Source organism: Planococcus citri, chromosome 5, assembly GCF_950023065.1.
Source record: "Planococcus citri chromosome 5, ihPlaCitr1.1, whole genome shotgun sequence".
In the NCBI taxonomy this organism is placed as follows: Eukaryota; Metazoa; Arthropoda; class Insecta; order Hemiptera; family Pseudococcidae; genus Planococcus; species Planococcus citri.
This window is the reverse complement of record NC_088681.1, coordinates 60,501,547-60,524,271: the sequence shown is the minus strand read 5'-3', so window position 1 is coordinate 60,524,271 and position 22,725 is coordinate 60,501,547. Positions and strand designations below refer to the sequence as shown.

General features: G+C 35.7%; 3 protein-coding genes across 5 annotated transcripts in view; all 3 read left to right on the top strand.

The window, feature by feature from the left end:
* Positions 1-22,725, top strand: part of LOC135847616 (uncharacterized) — a 170,838-nt gene that overhangs the window by 113,636 nt on the left and 34,477 nt on the right. The gene's annotated exons all lie outside the window — the stretch shown is intronic.
* On the top strand, positions 954-6,741 carry LOC135847621 (uncharacterized). The gene is made up of 2 exons (XM_065367252.1): positions 954-1,135; positions 4,448-6,741. The coding sequence occupies exon 2, from the start codon at positions 4,487-4,489 to the stop codon at positions 6,302-6,304; it is 1,818 nt and encodes a 605-aa protein (XP_065223324.1). The 5' UTR covers positions 954-1,135; positions 4,448-4,486; the 3' UTR covers positions 6,305-6,741.
* Positions 12,396-21,317, top strand: LOC135847619 (uncharacterized). The gene is made up of 2 exons (XM_065367250.1): positions 12,396-12,598; positions 19,032-21,317. The coding sequence occupies exon 2, from the start codon at positions 19,071-19,073 to the stop codon at positions 20,910-20,912; it is 1,842 nt and encodes a 613-aa protein (XP_065223322.1). The 5' UTR covers positions 12,396-12,598; positions 19,032-19,070; the 3' UTR covers positions 20,913-21,317.

Sequence of the window (22,725 nt, the reverse complement as noted above, 5' to 3'; positions counted from 1 at the left end):
AAACCCGGATAATGATCGTGATAATACCTATGAAATTGGTTGTACCAAAAAAAAATAGTAATAGTAGATTATGCAACTAGGGAGGTAATGTGATTTTCAACAAATTTTGAGGTTTATTTACCGAGCGAAGCGAGGGAAGTAACTCAAAATGGTTGAAGATCACATTATCTCCCTAGTTGCATAAAATATTTTACGTTTTTAAGGGAGAAAACTGCTAGTTTGTCCACCGAGCGATTAGCGAGCGGGAGATAATGTAGCGGATTATCTCCCTAGAAACGTAAAAATTATTATAACACGTTTGATTCGCACTGAAAAAATGTTCAGATATGTACGTACATGTATTATTGTCCCATGGAGAAACAAAACGGTTTGTGGGACTGGGAAGGCGATGAAAATTTTCATGGAAGTTGGAAATAGATAAATACCTACCTACATTAATGATGCATTTCAAAATATGTAATAATTTTAAATCAGACGCCCGAAAAGAGAAGAATGAAGGCTGAATTCGTATTTAACCTAAAATATTATTTTTTCGAATGAGATGTACTGCCTTCAACTAGGTACATCTACATAGACAAACGTATTACGTACATCTACATATACCTCATGGTATTCCACGTTTGCAGTTGTACGTTTTTTCTGCTCTCATTCACCTCATTCCATTTACTAATCATCCTGACTTGCTGTTACCATTCTTCCTATAAACCAGTTTACATACAGGTAGCAGTTTCAAGTGTTTCAGCATATGTCATACAATAGTTCATTTTCAAAGCCTTCAGTGGCGCTTTATTATTGTTTTATTACTATCTGGCGTCTTTTTTCTCGTCTATTGTATTTTACATTGTTGGATTCCGTTACCGCGTTTTGTTCCTGCTTTGGTCACGTGATGGGAAGGGGTAAATGTATCTCATACCTGTGATTCGAGGGCAGTTCATTACTGAAGTCTCGACAGTCGACAGTCATTCTTGCTGTGCAACTAGATGAGAGTTGTCTTTTTTTCTGAAGTTCAGTTGAGCTTTTTCTTAGTTTATGAATCAATATTTTTTTTTTAATTTAATTTTTGTAATTACTTTTATAATTGAACGAATACAAAATAATCGAAGGCCACGAGAAGTATCAGTGAAAACGAAGCAAAGTAAGAAACCAGTAATATAATTAAAGTTACAATATTATGACAGAGTAAGATCATTTAGTTGAATCGGTCTGAGTTGTTTTTTTTCTTCCATTTTATGCTCAGCACTCCATTTGCAATGGTAAAAGATAAGTTTAGACTCCATCATACTAATCTTACCAACGTCCAGGGGCGTGTGACCAAAGTTCATTTCTCAATATATTTCAATTCTTTATAATGTATACTATTTTTATTCGATGCAGTAAATTCCATATTCAACATTTCTCATCAAATTTTTCACATTGAGAATAGCTATTAAATTCCTTTGCATAGCTCACTTTTTCAAAATTTGATTCTAAATTTTATCTTAAAAATCTAATGCTTGTTTACAATTATGTATAAAAAAAACTGACTCGCAACTCCCTCAGTGGCGTAGACAGGATTTTCTCAAGGAGGGGGCAAAACCAGATTTTTAGGCATGAAAAATCGAAAGGAGGGGTAATTTTCTAGAAATCTATTGTAAGGTGTGGTGATTTCATGAAAATGAAGGCAGAATTATTGCTCGAGCGAAGCGAGAGCGAAATTTTTTAGAAAAAATGGGCCCAAACAACAAAAAAACGTTCATTTTTGCATGTTTTCTTTCAAATTTTCGCTCGCAAGGGGGGCCATGGCCCCCTTCGCCCCCCCGGCTACGTCACTGAACTCCTTTTTTGGGGAATAAGCTGAGAGACCTTTGAAGGGTCAAATCACAAAAAAGACTCAGCGACCTAAAATTGTTAGAAATCCACATTTTACTTTACAATAAATTTCAAGTATTTCATTTTGGAATGAGATAGAGTGAGGTCGTGAAGATTTTCTAATTCGAAAAAATTTAATTTTTGGAGTTGAAAATTTTTAAAAATAGCCAATTTAGTTGAAAACTGAAATTTAAATGCGATTTTTTTGAAACTTTTCCTGTGGAAAGATCTCCCGAAGGGATGACCAATGGCACAAATCGTCGCCCTCGAGACCTTTTTTAAAGGCTACTAGGGGGTGTCAAAGTTTTCAGTGACCTTGAAATATGTATCATCCATTTCAGCAGTGGATAACTCGATAATCGCGATACCTACCAAAATGGAACTTTTTCCAATAGTTAGGGGTTCTAAAAGACTTTTTAGTGATATCATGAAAATCAGTGTTTCCACTTTTTTCGTACGAAAAATTAGCTCGAAAAGTCTTAAAACGTAGTCTTCATATCGTTCCGACCCTCAAAAATTCTAAAAAAATAATTATAGGTATTACCTATGGATAACTTTTCATGCTGAACAACATATTAGCCCAGGCAAATAGCAGAAAAAAATGGGCGAACCCAAACATAATTCCAAACAAAGATTTTTTTGGTGAATATTGTATAGGGTGGTGTGCTGAACAACATACGAAAAGTCCCCGCCCCTACCCCACGAGCTAACCCCCCACAGTGGATCAAAGCCCCCCAAAATCACTTTTTCATCAAGAACTCCTGAAATATTGAATTTTGAGTAAAATGAGCCCAGTGATCATTTCATCTCCTCCCCAATACCTATCAAATGAGCTATCGACCAATACCCTAGCCGCAAGGGGGTGGCGCTACAGCCCCTCAAAGTGATGTGATTTCAATAATTTAACATTTTATGATTTGGGACTTGTAACCTGTTCTAATTGATAAAATGAAGTCAAACTTGGGGAATGGGATTCTTTTGTGAGCTAAAGTTGATCTCTGGAGTGGGGAGGGTCAAAGTTGAAAATTACAGAAAGGTCATTTTTTTGGAGGGGCATAACATGACCCCAAATAGATGAAAAGGGTCCAAAATCTTACCATCGGACAGTACCCTATCTGTGATCAACATATCCAAATTTTAGCTTCCTAGGTCATCCCCACCCCATTTAAAGCGGAATTAAGCTAAAAATCCCCTTATTTTGCCCCTATTTTCGGGGTTTTCCATCTTAAAAGGAGTGGGGATGACCTAGGAAGCTAAAATTTGGATATTTTGATCACAGATAGGGTACTGTCCAATGGTATGATTTTGAACTCTTTTCATCTATTTGGGGTCATGTTATGCCCCTCCAAAAAAATGACCTTTCTGTAATTTTCAACTTTGATCCTCCCCACTCCAGAGGTCAACTCTAGCTCCCAAAAGAATCCCATTCCCCAAGTTTGACTTCATTTTATCAATTAGAACAGGTTACAAGTCCCAAATCATAAAATGTAAAATTATTGAAATCACATCACTTTGAGGGGTTGTAGCGCCACCCCCTTGCGGCTAGGGTGTTGGTCGATAGCTCATTTGATAGGTATTGGGGAGGAGATGAAATGATCACTGGGCTCATTTTACTCAAAATTCAATATTTCAGGAGTTCTTGATGAAAAACTGATTTTGGGGGGCTTTGATCCACTGTGGGGGGGTTAGCTCGAGGGGTAGGAGCGGGGACTTTTAGTATGTTATTCAGCACACCACCCTAGACAATATTCACCAAAAAAACCTTTGTTTGTAATTATGTTTGGGTCAAATTGCATATTGACTGGGCTATATTGAAACATTGGGATGGCATTATGTCGTAAAGTAGATTTAAAAAAATTTAAAGTTTGTGAAAAAATGCGATTTTCTGATTTAAAACATGTAGAGAAGTTTTGATTGGTGAAGTTGACCCATTTGATACCTATGTTTACGTATCCGTTGAAGAAGTTGAAAATATATCTTCACTCGATGAAATGTATACTCATCGCAAAAAATCAAAATTCGAAAAAATTTAAGAAGTAAACGAATCTTAATTTTTTAGCTATAAGATGAGTGTAATTTTTATCAACTTTTTCATGAAATACGTCAGAAAGGGGTCAAAATAAGAACACCGAATGAATTTAAACTTTTTTTGATGTGTGGAATAATTGAAAATTGAATTTTTTTGTGATGAGTTTATTTCATCGAATGAAAGGGGATTTTCAACTTTGTCAACATATACGTAAAAATAGGGGTCAAACGGGTCAAATTCACCATTCAAACTTTTTTCATGTTTTAAATCAAAAAATCTAATTTTTCGCAAACTTTCAATTTTTTTAAATCGACTTTTCGACATAATGCCATCCTAATTTTTTAATACATATATCAGCCTTCAAAAAAGGGCTGGAGGGCTGCGATTTGCGCCATTGGTCATTCCTTTGGAAGGTCTTTCCGCAGAAAAAGTTTCAAAAAATTGCTCACCTCCCCTTACCAGTTTTTGGTTGAATTGACGTGGAATGGCCCCTTATTTTATTTTCCTTACCTATTCAATTTCTGGCCAGCTGCTCGCTTCATCGAATTAATTCGCTCGTTACGATTCCAGGTTCGAATTTGTACCTGTACAGAATCAAGAATTTCAGAAATGGATGAAATAATGCCTGTCGTATATGATATTGCTCAACCGACTCCAGTACCATTGAAAGACCTGTCGGCCATCGCAGTTAGCCTGGTAATCTGGCGCCATGAAATACGCAAACGTCGCACGAGCAACACAATAGACAGATTTTCTTCATTCTCTTGGGATATCTCTTCAAATTCTGTATTACCCCCTGGTTGGCCGTCAGTAGTTTACGATGTAATAGACAAATATATGCCAAGATTTGGACCATCAGCGACGACATGGCTGTCTAGCCAGTACAGAACGACATTTCGCTTACACCGCACACATCAAAACTCTGTTTTGGAAATCTTCGACGATTTCGTCTTGGATTACAGTGGCACCATCGATTATGTGAGAACAGCGAAACGCATGATGGACTGTGACAGATTTAGTCTGGAAGAAAAATTCGCTATAGCTTGTACTTATTTTTTCGAAGACGATATCAGACGAATCTGGCCCTCTGTATTCCAGAGTTTCGACTCGAATAGTATGAGATTTAGCAAATGCCCGCAATTGTATTATTGGATATGCTGCCTCAGAAATGAAAGGGATTACATACCTAGACCTACCAATAGAAACAGATCTGTCGCTGAAGTTATGCTTGACCGCCACATGTATGAGAATAAACCGTCTTTCGAGTATTTTTGGGGTCGTGTGTCTCTGAAAGCTCAAATGAGAAAAGCCAAATACACTAACGATAAGAAATTGTTAGTTACGTTCGTGCTATCGAAACTAAACGATCACCAACTCGATGAATTTATTAATACAGACGGTTGTAAATTAATAATGAATCTGCTAAACGATTGTCTGCGTTGCTGGTGGTTCGTTCAACCGACGTGGAAGTTTATGAAAAATAAAATGAATGAAAGTACTTTTAAAACATTGGTCATCGAAATGTTGAAACTCGAGCTGACGTCCTCGATAGGATGCAGTTGGAGATTACCACAGAATTGGTTGCATTGTTGTTCGGAAATTTGGAACGATATCCCGACTAATGTAAAACGATCGATAGTCGAAGATATTTTATCCAACGGGGGCTTTTCTCAGAATGCATCTTCACGGAATGCGGAACAATGCAAGAACGGACATTCCGTCGAATTTTTATTGCTTGTTCTTTCATCGGCCACTTTTGAGCAGAGAAGCGCATTTTGGCGCGACTGTTGGCTTCATTTGATCAAATGTGCTCGAATAGATGATTTGATACGCATAAGGAAACTCTGTTTTGAAAATGAAGATGAAATTACTCAATTCATGGGAAACATTATTGCTGTAAGTACAGATCTGCGTAGATGGTGTAGGGAACTATTAAGTTCTGGGGGATTCGACGAAGTGAACGATTTGGTGGGTTTTTGTTGGCCCGATATTAAGGCAGCGAAAAGATTCAAGCTGCATCTTTTGCAATCAACTGATTTTTCGTCTACTCTTGTCCGATGTGTTGACGAATTAAATGTATTTATCGACGGTACCTTCGACAATAAAGATCAATCGTCAGATTTTAAGAATCAACTTATGTCATCTCCTGAAACTCCACGCCTTCTATGGAAATATCTCTACATGTCGTATATTTCTTTTGAAGCGATGATGAAAGCAGTGGACACGTTTGCTACGAGGGAGGAAACTTTACGTGTGACAAAAATGGGTATTATTAGTTATTTTACGCGGGCTAGTTCAACTGGTGGTCGTGATTATCGATTCTATTACCGCCGTAGCCTCAAAACACCTGTTTATGGCCAATTTTTATTGTGGTTGTTGGGAAGTGCCGAAGAAGTTGAAAGACTCAGGCAGACTTATGTTATATAGGATTCTGCCATCGTTGAGAGATTTTTCTTCGGAATTCAATGTACTGAAACTGCCACTGTGTTTTGAAATTTTACTATTTGGTTATTTTTAGAAGCTGATCATGTAGAATTGTTCCGGTTAATTGGGCTTTTTAGATTTTTAAATAGATTGAGATTTCTTTGAACTTATTTTTAGCTGCGGTCTTTGATAGTTTACTCACGAGTAAACATAAACTGTGTGGCAATTCACTATTTTTTTTTTTTTTTTGTATTTCTAGTCCATAAAGTTTGTGTTACCTAATGTTTTTATGCTACATGTGTACTTACGTTAATTTTTAACTGCTAGTGCATATACATTAATCCTATTTTCATTTTTCATGAACTAAAATTTTGTTTACTTATAACTACGAGTAGTTTTAGTTCATTTATGTACGCAATAAATAAAATAAATAGATAATACTTACCATAATTTTTGACTCTTTTTTTCTGGAATTTAAATTACTGTCCATGTTCTCATTCATTCATTCATTCATTCACAGAAATCTGCTTTCAACTTGAATAGTCAATGTAGATATTGAATTTTTTTCAATATTGAACAGAATTCTCGCCTTTTCACGAAATTACCAAAAAAGGTGTCGCTGTTTGCTAAAATTCTAAAAGTATACCTTTTTGCCAAACTTTTTCGAAAGTTCTCGCTTCTTCATCAAGAAAATGAGTGGATAAAAACTTTCGCTTTGGAGCAAAATGGCAGAAAATTGTCGTTTTTTTTTTTCAAAAATTGCTCAAAAATCTCGTTTGTTTGACAAGGATTTTGAAATATTTAGTACATACCATTTTTTTGAATGATTGTCAAAAAGTTCTCCCTTTTTCTGAAAAATAGTCAAAGTGTGACAATAATCTATGCTTTTAGCAAAAGTGCAAACTTTATTTTCGATTTAATTCAAATTCGGTTCACTGAAAGCGTCACTCACGCCTCAGCACCAAATTTTCAGCATTTTTTTTTTTTAGAGTGGCTGATATTCCCTGATTACTACTTAGTATTTTGAATTTGATCGGTGTACTAAAATCTACCTCCCTCCCTAGGGTGTTCCTTATTTGTATGGTGAACATTTTTTTCGGTTTTTTTTCGCTCCTACCCCCCCATAAACATGACCTCGAGTGAGAAAATAATACCCTGAAAATTTCAGCCCCCATGTTGAAAAAAAAGTCGTGCCAGTGTGCCCCTCAATTTTCCCCTTTATGAAAAAATCAAAGTATCTGGCAAAATTTTTAAAATTGTGAACTTTCTAGTTCCAACACCTCAGTTGAGTCCCTACTTACATAAAATCAACGTAGGTATATTATACCAATTTGAAAAAATATTTAATGACACCCTAAATTGTTGTCGGGTTTCACGAGAAAAACTTCTTCAATCATGTTAGTAAAAATGAGTCGTGCTAGGGAGCACGTCTCTCCCGCTCACCCATCTCAAAATATAAAAGAAATCAGAAAAATTGAAGTTTTTACTTTTTTTTCACATCATAATCCTTGGATTTGGTCCATTTTCATTAGAAATACTGTTGAATATTTTATGACCTGTCTACATGACGAAAAGGTGGAACTTGTCTATGTCTCCCTCCCCAAGAAATGAAAAAAAAATGAATATTATTACATTTGTTTCTTCCATATTCTAATCCTTGGATTTGGTCGATCTTCATCAGATAAGCACTATCTATGTCAGACCTTTAAAAACTTGTAGAAAAAGGACAAATTTCTGAATTTTGACTTTGAAAAACATTGAAGTGGACGTTTTGTAATAAAACTAACCTATGTCAAATTTTCACAGAAGACTTATTGACGTTCTGATATTTTGTAATGTAAGGCTTGAAAACTTGGAAAAAATCGTCAAGAATCCCTAATCAATGAGATTCAATTTTCAAGTTTAAAGCAAAAAAAAAAAAAACATCCATGACTTGAAACTATTTTTGCAGCGGAGACTTCAGCCCCATTCCAAAAAAAAATTCAACTTTATGAGTCTCTATCATCTATGCAGGCGGTGAGCATTGTAGAAGGGACTGAGAAAAGGGTTTTCTGGAAAAAAGAATTATCTAGAAGCATTCTGCAAAGAGATGAAAAATTTTCCCCCTAATTACGAGTACCTATAGACATCAATTTTCATCTTTCTCAATATTCTTCAATTTTGGGGGTCTCATAAAAATGGACCACCATCATTTAGAGGACAAAAGAGAGTTTTTCTTGAAAAATTGGTTATCTAAAAGTACTCTGCTCAGAAATGAAACATTATCAACAAATTTGTATAAATATGAATTTTTCATTTTTTTGTTGATTTTTTCAACTTTGAGGGGCTTTAAAGCTAACCAACATGATTTGGGAGACCGGGGGGAGGGTTTTTCTTGAAAAAGTGCTTATTCACAAGGATTCTGCACATAAGTAAAAAATCTTCAAAAAATTTCTACAGACATCAATTGAAGGGCGGTTTTCCAAAAAGCGATAAGTCAAAAATTATGATTTCGAGATAAATGATGTTTTTAGTGCCCATTCCAAGGCGCGATGCACTTGGAGTATGCCACCTATCCTGCATGTTGTATTGGATCTACCTCAACACGTACGTGTTGGTTTTGTGGTGTAACTCAAGTTTGCAGCGCTTCTGCGGCAGAAAAAGTAAACTGACTTATCGCTTTTTGGAAAAACGATTTTTCATGTTTTCATTTATATGATAGAACCAGTATTGCAAATCGATGTAAGTCAACTCTAATTCACAATACAAAAGTATATGACCAAAAAAATTGATTACAAAAAATGTTACCTGTATTTTAAACAAAAATTAAGTACCTATTACAACACTATAAATTGAAAAAAAGATTTTTGATTTTAAAAAAATCTTACCACTATTTTGGCAATAAATTTACGAAAAAAAAATTTTTGATTGAAAAAAAAATGTTTACCTCCATTTTGGCGATAAAATTGACAAAAATTGAGTATTTATCTACAGCACTATCATTTAAAAAAAATTTATCTGCATTTTGGCAATAAAATAAAAACGAAAATATAGTACATATTACAGTACTACCTATTAAAAAAACCATATTGGCAGCTCTATTTTGGCTATAAAAGTAACGAAAACGAAGTAATTATGACTTATCGCGTTTTGGAAAAACGATTGCAATCCGCAACTTACAGAAAAGCTGGATTGTGCGTAGATAAATAGGTATTGTGGGTAGGTTAGGCATTAAATAGGTGAGATACGACCTATAGAACACAATGGCGTGAAAAACTCAATTTTCAAAAAAGTTGACTTATCCACTTTTGGAAAACCGCCCTTCAATTTATAATATTTTTTTTATTTTCCCAAATTTGAGGGGCTCCATGCAAGAGAGCCAAAATTATTTAGGGGTCCAACGATGGTTTTTCCTTGAAAAGGGGGTTATGTAGAACAATTCTAATGTGGAAATGAGATATTTTCATCAAATTTTCCCTAACTTTGATTTATGTATTATCATTTTTTGTGATTTTTTCAACTTTGAGGGGCTCCTTACTAGGGGGCCAATATGGTTTGAAGGGCCGGGGAAATTTTTTTCTTAAAAAGGAGATTATTTAGAAGCATTCTGGCGCAGAAACAAAAAATTTTCATGAATTGAACTTTTTGTTGATTTTTTTTCATTTTTTCCCTATATGGGGAATTATTTTCTCACCTGAGGTCATGTTGGAGGGGGGGGGGGGGGGGTGGGAGCTACGAAATTCCAACTTTTCAAAATAAGGAACACCCTACTCCCTACCCCTCCCTCAATCCTTCCTAATCGATTTCAATTATTCTCGAGTCGATCTGGAGTCTCCAGCAAAAGTTGGGTTTTTATTGTTTTCTTAAAAAGTAGAGTAGGTAAAGAAGCCTCGAGGATTCGGACAACAGCTATTTTGTCAGCCTTAAAATATTCATAAAGTCCTAAATTGTCACCGTGAACTTTTTTACGTTATCTGCTCATTTCATGCAAACTATACGAGTAAATCAGACTTCTCATTATTGTGGTCAATTTTTTTTTTTTTAAGTCAACCATCCAATTCCCAGAAATGATATTTTTTCAGTTTCTGAAGAGATATTGATTCCGATCAATTTTTATCGGGCAGGCTAGGCATTTGATAACAAATAGAAGAAGTACCTATAGTTTTTGCCGTTTCGACTGAGTGTAAGTAGGTATAACTTTATACAGGAAAAAAAGTGAAAATGGTACGATGAGAGGATTCGGACAAACGGCGCTTTTACTGATTTTTTCGTGATCTCAATAACGATAGAAAATACCGACTGATTTTTCTCTCGTAATTCATCTAAGAACTCAGCATCATCGAATTTCGAAATCATGTATTTCGATTTCGCTCAAGTTCTTCTCCCAATGTAGCTCGAACTGCTCTTCCCAACGACTAACACTAAGAAAGCCACAATTACTTGGCTCGATCTGTTTGGGGAAGGATGTCACTCTCTTCGTGTACGATTTTAGTCCTATAATTTCACTGTTCGAAAGTGCTTTAAAATCCAATTCGAAAACGTCGATTGAAGTATATGCACACCTAATTACCTACCTGTACCTAATACCTACCAGGAAAGTTGAATAACATTTTATAAACGCAAAAGGTGGCCCTTTGTTTGGCACCTTAGCTTAGGCTTATTCGCGCTCCACCTCCCCTCCCGAAGTTATTTAATTCTATTAAAAAATAATTCGTAATTTTCTCATTTACTCCAAATTCCAAAATAATTCGTGCTGGGAGTCCTCTTCTCCCCTTCCCCTTCATCCCCCCTCTATAGAAATAACTAAAAAATAAGATATTTCTGTCAATTATCTTCTTTAGCTAATATGATGGTTCCCTTGTGCGAGGCCCCCAAATATGGAAACAGTTGAAAAAAAAATAGAATTATGTGTAGAAGCCAGAAGGGTGTAACTCCCCCCCCCTATATTCTCATATTTTTTGCCAGAATTCTCTAAATAGGCAACTCACTTTTCAAGAGAATACTTACCTTATTCGATTTCCTCGAAAATGTTGGTCTCCTTGCATGGAAACCCCTCAAAATTCGAAGAAAAAAAATCATAAAAAACCCATGTTCTGCAAAAACCAAATGAAAATTTTTCAATTTTTTTTTTATAAAGGTGGAAATATCAATTTTGTGAAATTTTTCTCATTTTTTAATCGTGTTTTTTTGAGCATTAAAACATTCAAAAATTCACCGGAGGCTTTAGAAGTTGAAACGCCTCTCGAAATCACCCCACAAGTCGATTCGGAGGATGGAAAATTCTATTTTAGAACAAAATTATGCGCTAATTGAGAATCCCTGGAGGTGGTGGGAGGGAGGGGGAGGGGTAATTTCATGACATATAGGGACAAAAGGCATCCTATTAGACTTCAAATGAATAACAAATTTGTAAAAATTAAAACGAATCGCGAAATATCTTGAAAATGGCTGTTTTTGCCTACTTTAAAAGCGAGATAAAATCTCAAATAAAGTGAAAACCCCGATTGAAAATGGTTTTTTACTACTCGATAGGCATAATAATACGACCAATAACCATAAAAAAAATCAAAAATATTTTCTTTAAAAAGATTTTGATTTTTTTGAAAATTTTTCGAAATTTTGAACCGAGGTCGCAAAGTGCTGGGTGAAGTCTGGGGTCCCAAATTTTTCCTACAAGCTTTTGAGATCCCCCTTACAACTTTTAAGCATCCCCTCACCAAATTTCCAAAAAAAGTAAAGCACGGCCCACCCTAGTACATACTTCTTGATGATATTCCACGTTCGCAGTGGTACGCTTATTTTGCTCTCATACACCGCATTCCATTTACTAATCATCCTGATTTCCCGTTACCATTCTCTCTAAACCAGTTTACATACACATACAAGTAGCAGTTTCAAGCGTTTGTTTGTCTGACAACAGTTCATTTTCAAAGCCTTTCAGTGGCGCTTTACTGTTCTATTACTGTCTGGCGTCTTTTTTTCTCGTCTATTGTATTTTACATTGTTGGATTCTGTTACCGTTTTCGGCGTTTTGTACCTGTTTTGGTCAAGTGATGGGAAGGGGTAGATGTATCTCATAGCTGTGATTCTAGGGTAGTTCATTACTGAAGTCTCAGTCATTCTTGCTGTGCGACTAGATGAGAGTTGTCTTCCTTTCTGATGTTCAGTCGAGTTTTTTCTTAGTTTATGAATCATTGTTCACGTGGCGTAGAATTTTTATTTATTTTTTTTTAAATTTCATTTTTGTAATTACTTTTATAATTGAACGAATACAAAATAATCGAAGGGCACGAGAAGGATCAGTGAAAACGAAGCAAAGTAAGAAACCAGTAATATTATAATTCAAGTTACAATATGACAGAGTAAGATAATTCGGTTGAATCGGTCTGAGATGCTCAGCACTCCGTTTGTAATGGTAAGAGATAAGAGTCCATCATCCTAATCTTACCAAGGTCCAGGAGCATGTGACTGAAATTCATTTTTCAATATATTTCAATTCTTCAAACAATAAATAATTCAATGCAATCAAACCCATACTCAACTTTTTGTCTGAGATTTTTCACGGAAAGTTGTGAATTTTATCTTAAAAATCGAATAATTATTTACAATTTTTTATGTATAAAAAAATAACTGACTCGCAACTCCCTTTTTTGGGGAATAAGCTGAGAGGCCTTCGAAGGGTCAAATCACAAAAAAGACTCAGTGACATAAAATTGGTAGAGATCCACATTTTACTTTAAGGTGGAGTGGGGTAATTGCAAAGCACTTTTTGATTAGTGACACTTTGAGAGGGCACTGTGAGAAGACTATTGTACGGATGAAGCTGAAATTTGTACCACTTATACTTCAGGGGGTTCTCTATCAATGGTAAAATTTTGGTACAGTTTGGTCAACAAATCGTGGAGAAAATTGAAATTTTAAAATTTTAAAATTGACTTTTGCATTTACCCCATGTTAGGGTAAATGCAAAAATGGGCAATTTTTTTTTTTATTTTTTCATTTTTTTGCATTTTCAACACACTCACTATATTCTACGTGTTATTTGCTAACTTTTGATGTATTCGTGGCTTTGATTCGGTAGAAAATTCGATAACTTTTCCATTTCCCCAAAAAAATTTTTAGGGGAGTGAAAAAATGTTGAAAAATTATTTTTTTAAAAAACTCGCTAAAATGAACAAAAAATCAACTATTGATCATTTCTGATGTTTTTTATGTAAAAAACTCGTCAAAAAAATACATTTTTCGTCAAAGATATCAGTAAAACGTTAAAAAGGAGCAATAATTTTAAAATTCAGTAAGACTGTTAATCACTTCTCTAACGTGTCACTCATCATGTGACCGTAGAAGTTTATTTTTTTTGTAATTTCAAACCATTTTCAAGTTATCTGGGACAAAAAAATAATTGTAGTAAGGGCAAAAATGAAAAAAAAAAAATCGTTTTTGCAATTACCCCGAGTCGGTTTTTTCTGGGGTAATTGCAAAAACGCAATTTACCGCCAAAATAAATAGAAAAATTCAAATTGCGATATTCTTACCTTAAACTTTAATCCTTCATGACCCTAAATCGTGAAAAGGCTATAGGTGGATAAGTATGGCGAATTTGCCCCCGAGAGCTTCAGGGTTGATATTTGCATGGAAGGTGGGTACCCTTGAGCACCTTCCGTCACGAAAGTTTCAGACCCCCAGACCCCCCGTTTTTGAGAAACCCCCTCTTTTATGAAATTACAATAGAAATTTTTTTCTCAGCCCCATGTGAACCGATGTTTTCGATTTTTTGGTATGTTGTAAACATCCATAAGAGGTATCCCCACAAAAATTTTCACCCCCCTCCCCCCATATTTACCCCCCAAAATGACGTTTTTTAGCTTTATTTGCCCGTTTTAGCAATGATCATGATTCTGCACAAAAATGGGAATAGCATTTTTAAATGTGTTTTTGACCCCTACAAAACATATATTTTTTTCAAAAAAAATTTTTTGGTGGGTCGTGGTCAAAAATTGAAAAAACTAACGGAGGGGGTAAAAATGAATTCTGGTGTAAATTATTGTTTTTGGTAAATGAGGTGTCGTTTCCATATGAATCGAACCCCCTCAACACGAATATGACGTCCAATTTATTGCTAACCTCAACCACACCCCTCCAGTGCCTCTGCCCCCACCTCAATTTTTACTATTATATTAAAAATTGAGCTATATAATAATATTGGTGTCGTTCTCATATGAATCAAACACCCCGAACACGAATATGACGTCCAATTTAATGCTACCCTCAACCACACCCCTCCAGTGCCCCTGTCCCCACCTCAATTTTTACTATATCAAGAATTGAGCTATTTTCACAATGTTGGTGTCGTTTTCATATGAATCAAACCCTCCGAACACAAATATGACATCCAATTTTACTCTACCCTCATTCACACCCCTCCAGTGCCTCTGCCCCCACTTCAATTTATACTATTTTAAAAGTTTTGATATTTTCGTAATGTTGGTGTCGTTTTCATATGAATCAAACCCTCCGAACACGAATATGACATCCAATTTTACTCTACCCTCATTCACATCCCACCGGTGCCTCTACCCCCCTCAATTTTTACTCTATTAAAAGTTGATCTATTTTCATAATGTTGGTGTCATTTTCATATGACTCGAATACCCCGAACACGAATATGACGTCCCATTTAATGCTACCCTCAACCACACCCCTCCAGTGCCTCTGCCCCCACCGCAATTTGTACTATTATATTAAAAATTGAGTTGTATAATAATATTGATGTCGTTTTCATATAAATCAAACACCCCTAACATGAATATGAAGTCCCATTTAGGTCTACTCCCATCTATTCCCTTTCAGGCTACAGCCAGCTCCTCGAAAATGTTAAAGTTTGACCCTTGCGATGTCGTTAAGTTTTCAACCTTCGTGAAACATACCTTTAATAGTAATTGATTTGATTTGAAGTAATTATTGGTCGAGGATTGATCGGAGTTAGCTAAAAATTTTATTGTTTAGGTGGGGGAAGAGGCACTGTAGGGGTGTGAATGAGGGTAGAGTAAAATTGGATGTCATATTCGTGTTCGGAGGGTTTAATTCATATGAAAACTACACCAACATTATGAAACTATCAAAACTTTTAAAATAGTATAAATTGAAGTGGGGGCAGAGGCACTGGAGGGGTGTGGTTGAGGGTAGCATTAAATTGGACGTCATATTCGTGTTCGGGGTGTTTGATTCATATGAGAACGACACCAATATTATTATATAGCTCAATTTTTAATATAATAGTAAAAATTGAGGTGGGGGCAGAGGCACTGGAGGGGTGTGGTTGAGGTTAGCAATAAATTGGACGTCATATTCGTGTTGAGGGGGTTCGATTCATATGGAAACGACACCTCATTTACCAAAAACAATAATTTACACCAGAATTCATTTTTACCCCCTCCGTTAGTTTTTTCAATTTTTGACCACGACCCACCAAAAAATTTTTTTTGAAAAAAATATATGTTTTGTAGGGGTCAAAAACACATTTAAAAATGCTATTCCCATTTTTGTGCAGAATCATGATCATTGCTAAAACGGGCAAATAAAGCTAAAAAACGTCATTTTGGGGGGTAAATATGGGGGGAGGGGGGTGAAAATTTTTGTGGGGATACCTCTTATGGATGTTTACAACATACCAAAAAATCGAAAACATCGGTTCACATGGGGCTGAGAAAAAAATTTCTATTGTAATTTCATAAAAGAGGGGGTTTCTCAAAAACGGGGGGTCTGGGGGTCTGAAACTTTCGTGACGGAAGGTGCTCAAGGGTACCCACCTTCCATGCAAATATCAACCCTGAAGCTCTCGGGGGCAAATTCGCCATACTTATCCACCTATAGCCTTTCAGATAAATTGACAGTTTTTTCTATTTCGCAAGCATTTTTTTTAAAAAACACCTCTCACTTTACTTATGTATGAGTGATTTCAACATACTTTGATAAAAGTGTTTCCCTCGAGTTGTGACCAAGTGAATAATTATGTCGGTAAAGGTTGTCGCTTCGACACCCCCTAGTTGGCGCAACCAGAAAATTGATATTTTTTTGCATGAGGTCACAATTTTGCAATTACCCCACTCTACCTTACAATAAATTTCAAGTATTTCATTTTGGAATGAGGTAGAGTGAGGTCGTGAAGATTTTCTAATTCGAAAAAATTAATTTTGGAGTTGAAAATTTCAAAAAATATCCAATTTACCTAGTTGAAAACTGAAATTTTGATATTGGGATGATTATTTGAACTGATTCTTCGATTCATACGAAACATTTCTAGATCGAAAATTATATGTCCTAAAACCCCCGTCAGTCACTGAAACGTTAAATTCATTTTTGGATTTTTGTCAAATTTTTGAATGTTTACTCGTAGGTAAAAAATTTGAAATACCTAATTTTCTGTTTCAAGGAGATTTTTGTTTTTAAATTAAAGAAAATGAACCGATGTGAATTATTCCTTCAATTTAACTCTCATACATCAACAACTGCGGGTAGTTTTAGGTCATTTTGGGGCCAACAATAATTTTTTCAAAAAATTGATGTGGAGACGAAAGGAAGCGTCCAAAAAAAATTTTATGCGAACAAAGTTGTAGAGAATTAAATTTCCAATCGATACAATTGCGTTAGTTTTTTTCTAGAGTGCTTACTTTTTGAGTTTTTCTCAAAAAACTAGAATTTCATAATAAGGGTAGAGGCACCAAATATGGACCACTTTTTTTTGGAGGATTGCCACTTGAAAACTATAGGAGGTAGAAACCTCCACAAAGGCTTAAAATGAAGTTCCACCCTTCCACTAACACTGTACAAAACTTTAGGGGCGAATGTCAACTTTAAGTATGTTTTTTTTATTGATGAGTGATGAGTGTCAAGATGACAGTTCGAAATTTTGGACGCCTAATATGGACCACCTATAAAATTTCAAAATAAACATACTTTCACATTTTTCAAAAGGTCATATTTATTTGTAGAAATGAACAAAAAAACGTATTCTAAACAGTTCACGTTAATTTTGAATATTTTTTTCAAATTGTTGAATGACGAGTGTCAAAATGACAGTTCAAAATTTTGGACGCCAAATATGGATCACCTAAAGAATAATTTCAAAATAAACATATTTTTACGTTTCAAAACATCATATTTATTAGTAGAAATGAACAAAAAAAAGTATTTCGAGCATTCCCCTTTTTAGCGGCTGTAAAAAATGAGTAAAAAATTCAATATCACAGGTGGTCTATATTACCACACCCCATAAAAAAAAACTTTGCACCAAAAATTTCTGTACATACCCTCATTTTTAGCAAAAACTGATCACTCCAGCAGAAACTACATCCTTTTTTGATATTATAAACATCAATGACATTCAGAAAATTACACCACATATATGTGAGGGCGCGTACGGAAAGGGACCTACCGACCAAAAAATGAAAATTTTTTTTTTCCTGAAATTGTTGTAGGAACTCTTATAGAATCGAATGGAACCTCCCAAACCCGCCAATAACTCCTATTTCATCGAAATTTTTCGCTTCTAAGTGAACCATGACAGAATTCATAATCGAAAAAACTTGAATGCAGTGCATAATCTGACCGGTAGAGGTCATTGGAGGGCGTGTGTGAGTGTGTGGTAAAGTGTAGGACCTTCGAAGTTGGAATACCCCTACGTAATCTTACAGTAACAACAAGAGAAATAACCGCGCGCAAAACTTTAAACGGCTCTCCTGTAAAATTTACGTTTTGGTCGGTAGGTCCCTTTCCGTATGCGCCCACACATATATTTTAATAAAAGTTGAAAAACACACTAAAAAAAATTTTTAGTGTCTGAAAAGAGTTTTTTGTAAATTTCTCAGCGAGTTTTGACTTTACAGTTATAACTTTTGTCTCATTCATTTTTTTGATGAAAAATACATCAGAATACATTTTTTCCTGACAGATTGCGCTAATTACCAACGAGAACGGGCGCTGGTCCATATTGCGGACTGGTCCATAATTGGTGCCCGTACCCTTATGTGCAAATTCATTCTTCTGAAAAGTGATCAATTTAAAAAAAAATTTCCATTTGGTACAAACCAATAAAAAATGCACTTCTTCAGACTATTTCTATCTGACAAACATTCAAAACAATCAAAACTGTTTGTTTACACTTTGTGTGTACGAAATTTGCTTAAAAAAGGGTACAGTTTTTTGAGATGTACCCTTATAACTCCAAACAACTTGCAATGTTGTAGGGATTTTGAGCCAACCTCCTCGTGGTGTCTCCTGGGTAACGCTAATAGGCTGGAATCAATTCGTACATGTGAAAAGAAAAGGTGGGAATCAATTCAGACACTTTTTCATTTTGGGAATCAACTCACCAACTCCCCATTAAAGCTCTTTAGATACCATCAAAAAGCCTTTTAAAGCTCCTACCTATTGTAAAAAATTTCATTTTGGTAGGTACCTATCGCAGTTATTGAGTAATCCACTGATGAAATGGATGATATTCCAAGATCACTGAAAACTTTGACATCCCCTACCAGCCTTTAAAAAATGGCTGGAGGGCTGCGATTTGCGTCATTGGTCATTCCTTTGGAAGGTCTTCCTCAGAAAAAATTTCAAGAAAATCGAAGACCCCTCCCCTGACCAGTTCTTGGTCGTATTGACGTGCAATGGCCCCTTATTTTGTTTTCCTTAACTATTCAATTTCTGGCCAGCTGCTCGCTTCATCAAATTAATTCGCTCGTTACGATTCCAGGTTCGAATTTGTACGTGTACAGAATCAAGAATTTCAGAAATGGATGAAATAAAGTCTGTCGTAAATGATATTGCTCAACCAACTCCAGTACCGTTGAAAGACTTGTCGGCCATCGCAGTCAGCCTGGAAATCTGGCGCCATGAAATACGCAATCGTCGCACGAGCAACACAATAGACAAATTTTTTTCATTCTCTTGGGATATCTCTTCAAGCTCCGTATTACCCCCCGGTTTGCCGCCAGTAATTTACGATGTAATAGACAAATATGTGCCAAGATTTGGACCATCAGCGACGACATGGCTGTCTAGCCAGTACAGAACGACATTTCACTTACACCGCACACATCAAAACTCTGTTTTGGAAGTCTTCGACGATTTCGTTTTTGATTACAGTGGCACCATCGATTATGTGAGAACAGCGAAACGCATGATGGACTGTGACAAATTTAGTCTGGAAGAAAAATTTGCTACAGCTTGTACGTATTTTTTCGAAGACGATATCAGACGAATCTGGCCCTCTGTATTCCAGAGTTTCGACTTGAATAGTATGAAATTTCGCAATTGCCCGCAATGGTATTATTGGATATGCTGCCTCAGAAATGAAAGGGATAAGATACCTAGACCTACGAATAGAAACAGATCTGTTGACGAAGTTATGCTCGACCACCACATGTTTGAGAATAAACCATCTTTCGAGTATTTTTGGGGTCGTGTGTCTCCGGAGAGTCAAATGAGAAAAGCCAAATACACTCACGATAAGAAATTGTTAGTTACGTTCGTGCTATCGAAACTGAACGATCATCAGCTCGATGAATTTGTGAATACAAACGGTTGTAAATTAATAATGAATCTGCTAAACGATTGTCTGCGTTGCTGGTGGTTCGTTCAACCGACGTGGAAGTTTATAAAAAATAAAATGAATGAAAGTACTGTTAAAACATTGGTCATCGAAATGTTGAAACTCGAGCTGACGTCGGTGGTAGGATGGAGTTCGAAATTACCACAGAATTGGTTGCATTGTTGTTCGGAAATTTGGAACGATATCCCGACTAATGTAAAACGATCGATAGTCGAAGATATTTTATCAAACGGGGGCTTTGCTCGGAATGCATCTTTACGGTGTGCGGATCAATGCAAGAACGGACATTCCGTCGGATTTTTATTGCTTATTCTTTCATCGGCCACTTTTGAGCAGAGAAGCTCATTTTGGCGCGACTGTTGGCTTCATTTAATCAAATGTGCTCGAATGGATGATTTGAAACGCATAAGAACGCTCTGTTTCGAAAATGAAGATGAAATTACTCAATTCATGGGAAACATTATTGCTGTAAGTAGAGATATGCGTAGATGGTGTAGAGAACTATTAAGTTTTGGGATGTTCGACGAACTGAACGATTTAATGGATTTTTGTTGGCCCGATGTTGAAGCAGCGAAAAGATACAAGCTGCAGCTTTTGCAATCATCTTTCCTCGGAGAAGAAGAAGATAGCCATTTTACTTTTTCGGTTGTCCAAAGTGTTGACGAATTTAGTGCATTTATCGACAGTACTTTCGACAATAAAGATCAATCGGCAGATTTCAAGAATCAACTTATGTCAACTCTTGCAGCCCAAGAAGCTCTATCGGATTATCCCTTCTTCTTGAATCCCTCTTTTGAAAAGCTGATGAAATTAGTGGACACATTTGTTTCGACGGAGGAAACTGTACGTGTGATAAAAAAGGATATTATTAATCATTTGACGCAGTTTAGTTCAACTGGTGGTAGTGATTATCGATTTTATTACGACCGTCACCTCAAAACACCTGTATATGACCAATTTTTATTGTGGTTGTTGGGAAGTGCGGAAGAAGTTGTAAGACTTAGGCAGACTTATGTTATATAGAATTCTGCCAGAGCGTTGAGAGATTTCTCTACGAAATTCAACGTCTTGAAACTGACATTGTGTTTTGAATGTACATATGTGGAATTGTTCCGGTTAATTGGGCTTTTTAGATTTTTAAATAAGTACCTACATTGAGATTTCTTTGGACTTATTTTTAGCAGGTGTTTTCGATAATTTGCACAAAGTAAACATACTCGTAAATGGTGTAAGGATTCACTAAAACTTTTTTTTTTTGCATTTCTAGTCCATAAAGTTTGTGTTGTTATATTATTATACTATAATTATGTGTACTTACGTTAATTTTTAACTGCGAATGTATACGGAGGTACTTTAATCCTGTTTTCATTTTTCATGAACGAATAAGTGTATAACTAGTTTTAGTTCTCTTGTGTATGAGATTAATAAATTAAATATATACATACCTACTTCTGTTTTCATGATAATTTATGACTCTTTTTTTGAAATTTAAATTAATAATAGTGTAGTCCATGTTCTCATTCATTCATTCGTTGAAGTTGTATTGGTTGTGAACTGATAAATTACATTTCCAAACTGACATTTTTTCGACGAAAATTTCCAACAACTTTCTAGACAGTTTCCCCAAGTTTCCAAAGTATAAATTTCTGGAATTCAATCATCTAGGTATAAAAAAAAAAAAAAAATGAATATCATGAAAATGAAACAGGTAAAATCGGTTCGAGAGAAATGAAAATGATTTTTTTTTTGAAAATTTCTAATTCCTACGTCAAAAGTCAGAATTTTTTTCATCTGGGTTATTCCATGCCAAATCGGACGATTTTAGCACGAGAGGTCTTTGATTTCTTCAAAATCAGACCATGTTTAGAGGTCACCAAATGATGACGAATGACGCAAACCGCACATATTTCGATTTTTTTTGGCGGAGCTGTGGGGCTTCAAAGTTTTCCAAAATGGCCAAAAATGGAAACTTCTACAATAAAGTATTAATTTTAATATACGTATTATGTACGTACCTGTATTATTGTCCCCGGGATCAGAAACAAAACGGTTTGTGGGACTGGGAAGGAGATGAAAATTTTCATGGAAGTTGGAAATAGATAAATACCTACCTACATTAATGATGCATTTCAAAATAATAGTGTAATAATTTTAAATCAGACGCTCGAAAAGAGACGAATGAAGGCTGAATTCGTATTTAACCTAAAACTAGGGGGCTTCGCCCCCTAGGTCGCTCCGCGACCTCGGCCCCCAGCTCGCGCACTCGCTTCGCTCGTGCTGCTCGCCCTGGCCCTCGCTTCGCTCAGGTCTCTCGCCCCTTCGGGGCTCGCTTTTTTGACAACTCAACTCATGCCCCTGCTCCTAAATGCAAATCAGTTGAAATGTGTCAATAGCAAATTCTACTCTGGTTCTAAAGTACAATGTTTAAAAAATTCAAGTTTGAACAATATTCTTATCAATTTCTATACAATGAATTAACGACATTTTTTTTCTCAAAAAACTTACATGTATTCACTTCAGATTTATACTTGGGGTGTTGAATTACTCTGGCATACTTACTGACTTGATAATTATCATCATTTTTTAAGAGTAAAATTTCTAAAATTCTACATATATGTGAAATTGTGTAAAAAAATGTTTGAAATTCTTGTAAAATGATGGCATAAAATGAGTAGGTAGTGAGTATGCTGGAGTAATTCAATCCTATTAAATGGAAATCTGAGGTAGGATAGTCAAATTTGTATCCCAAGTATAGAAACCCTACCAGTGGTGGCTTAGCTAAGGGAGGGACGTGACTTGAGCCCCCCCCCCCCGAGTGAAAATTAGAAATAATGCA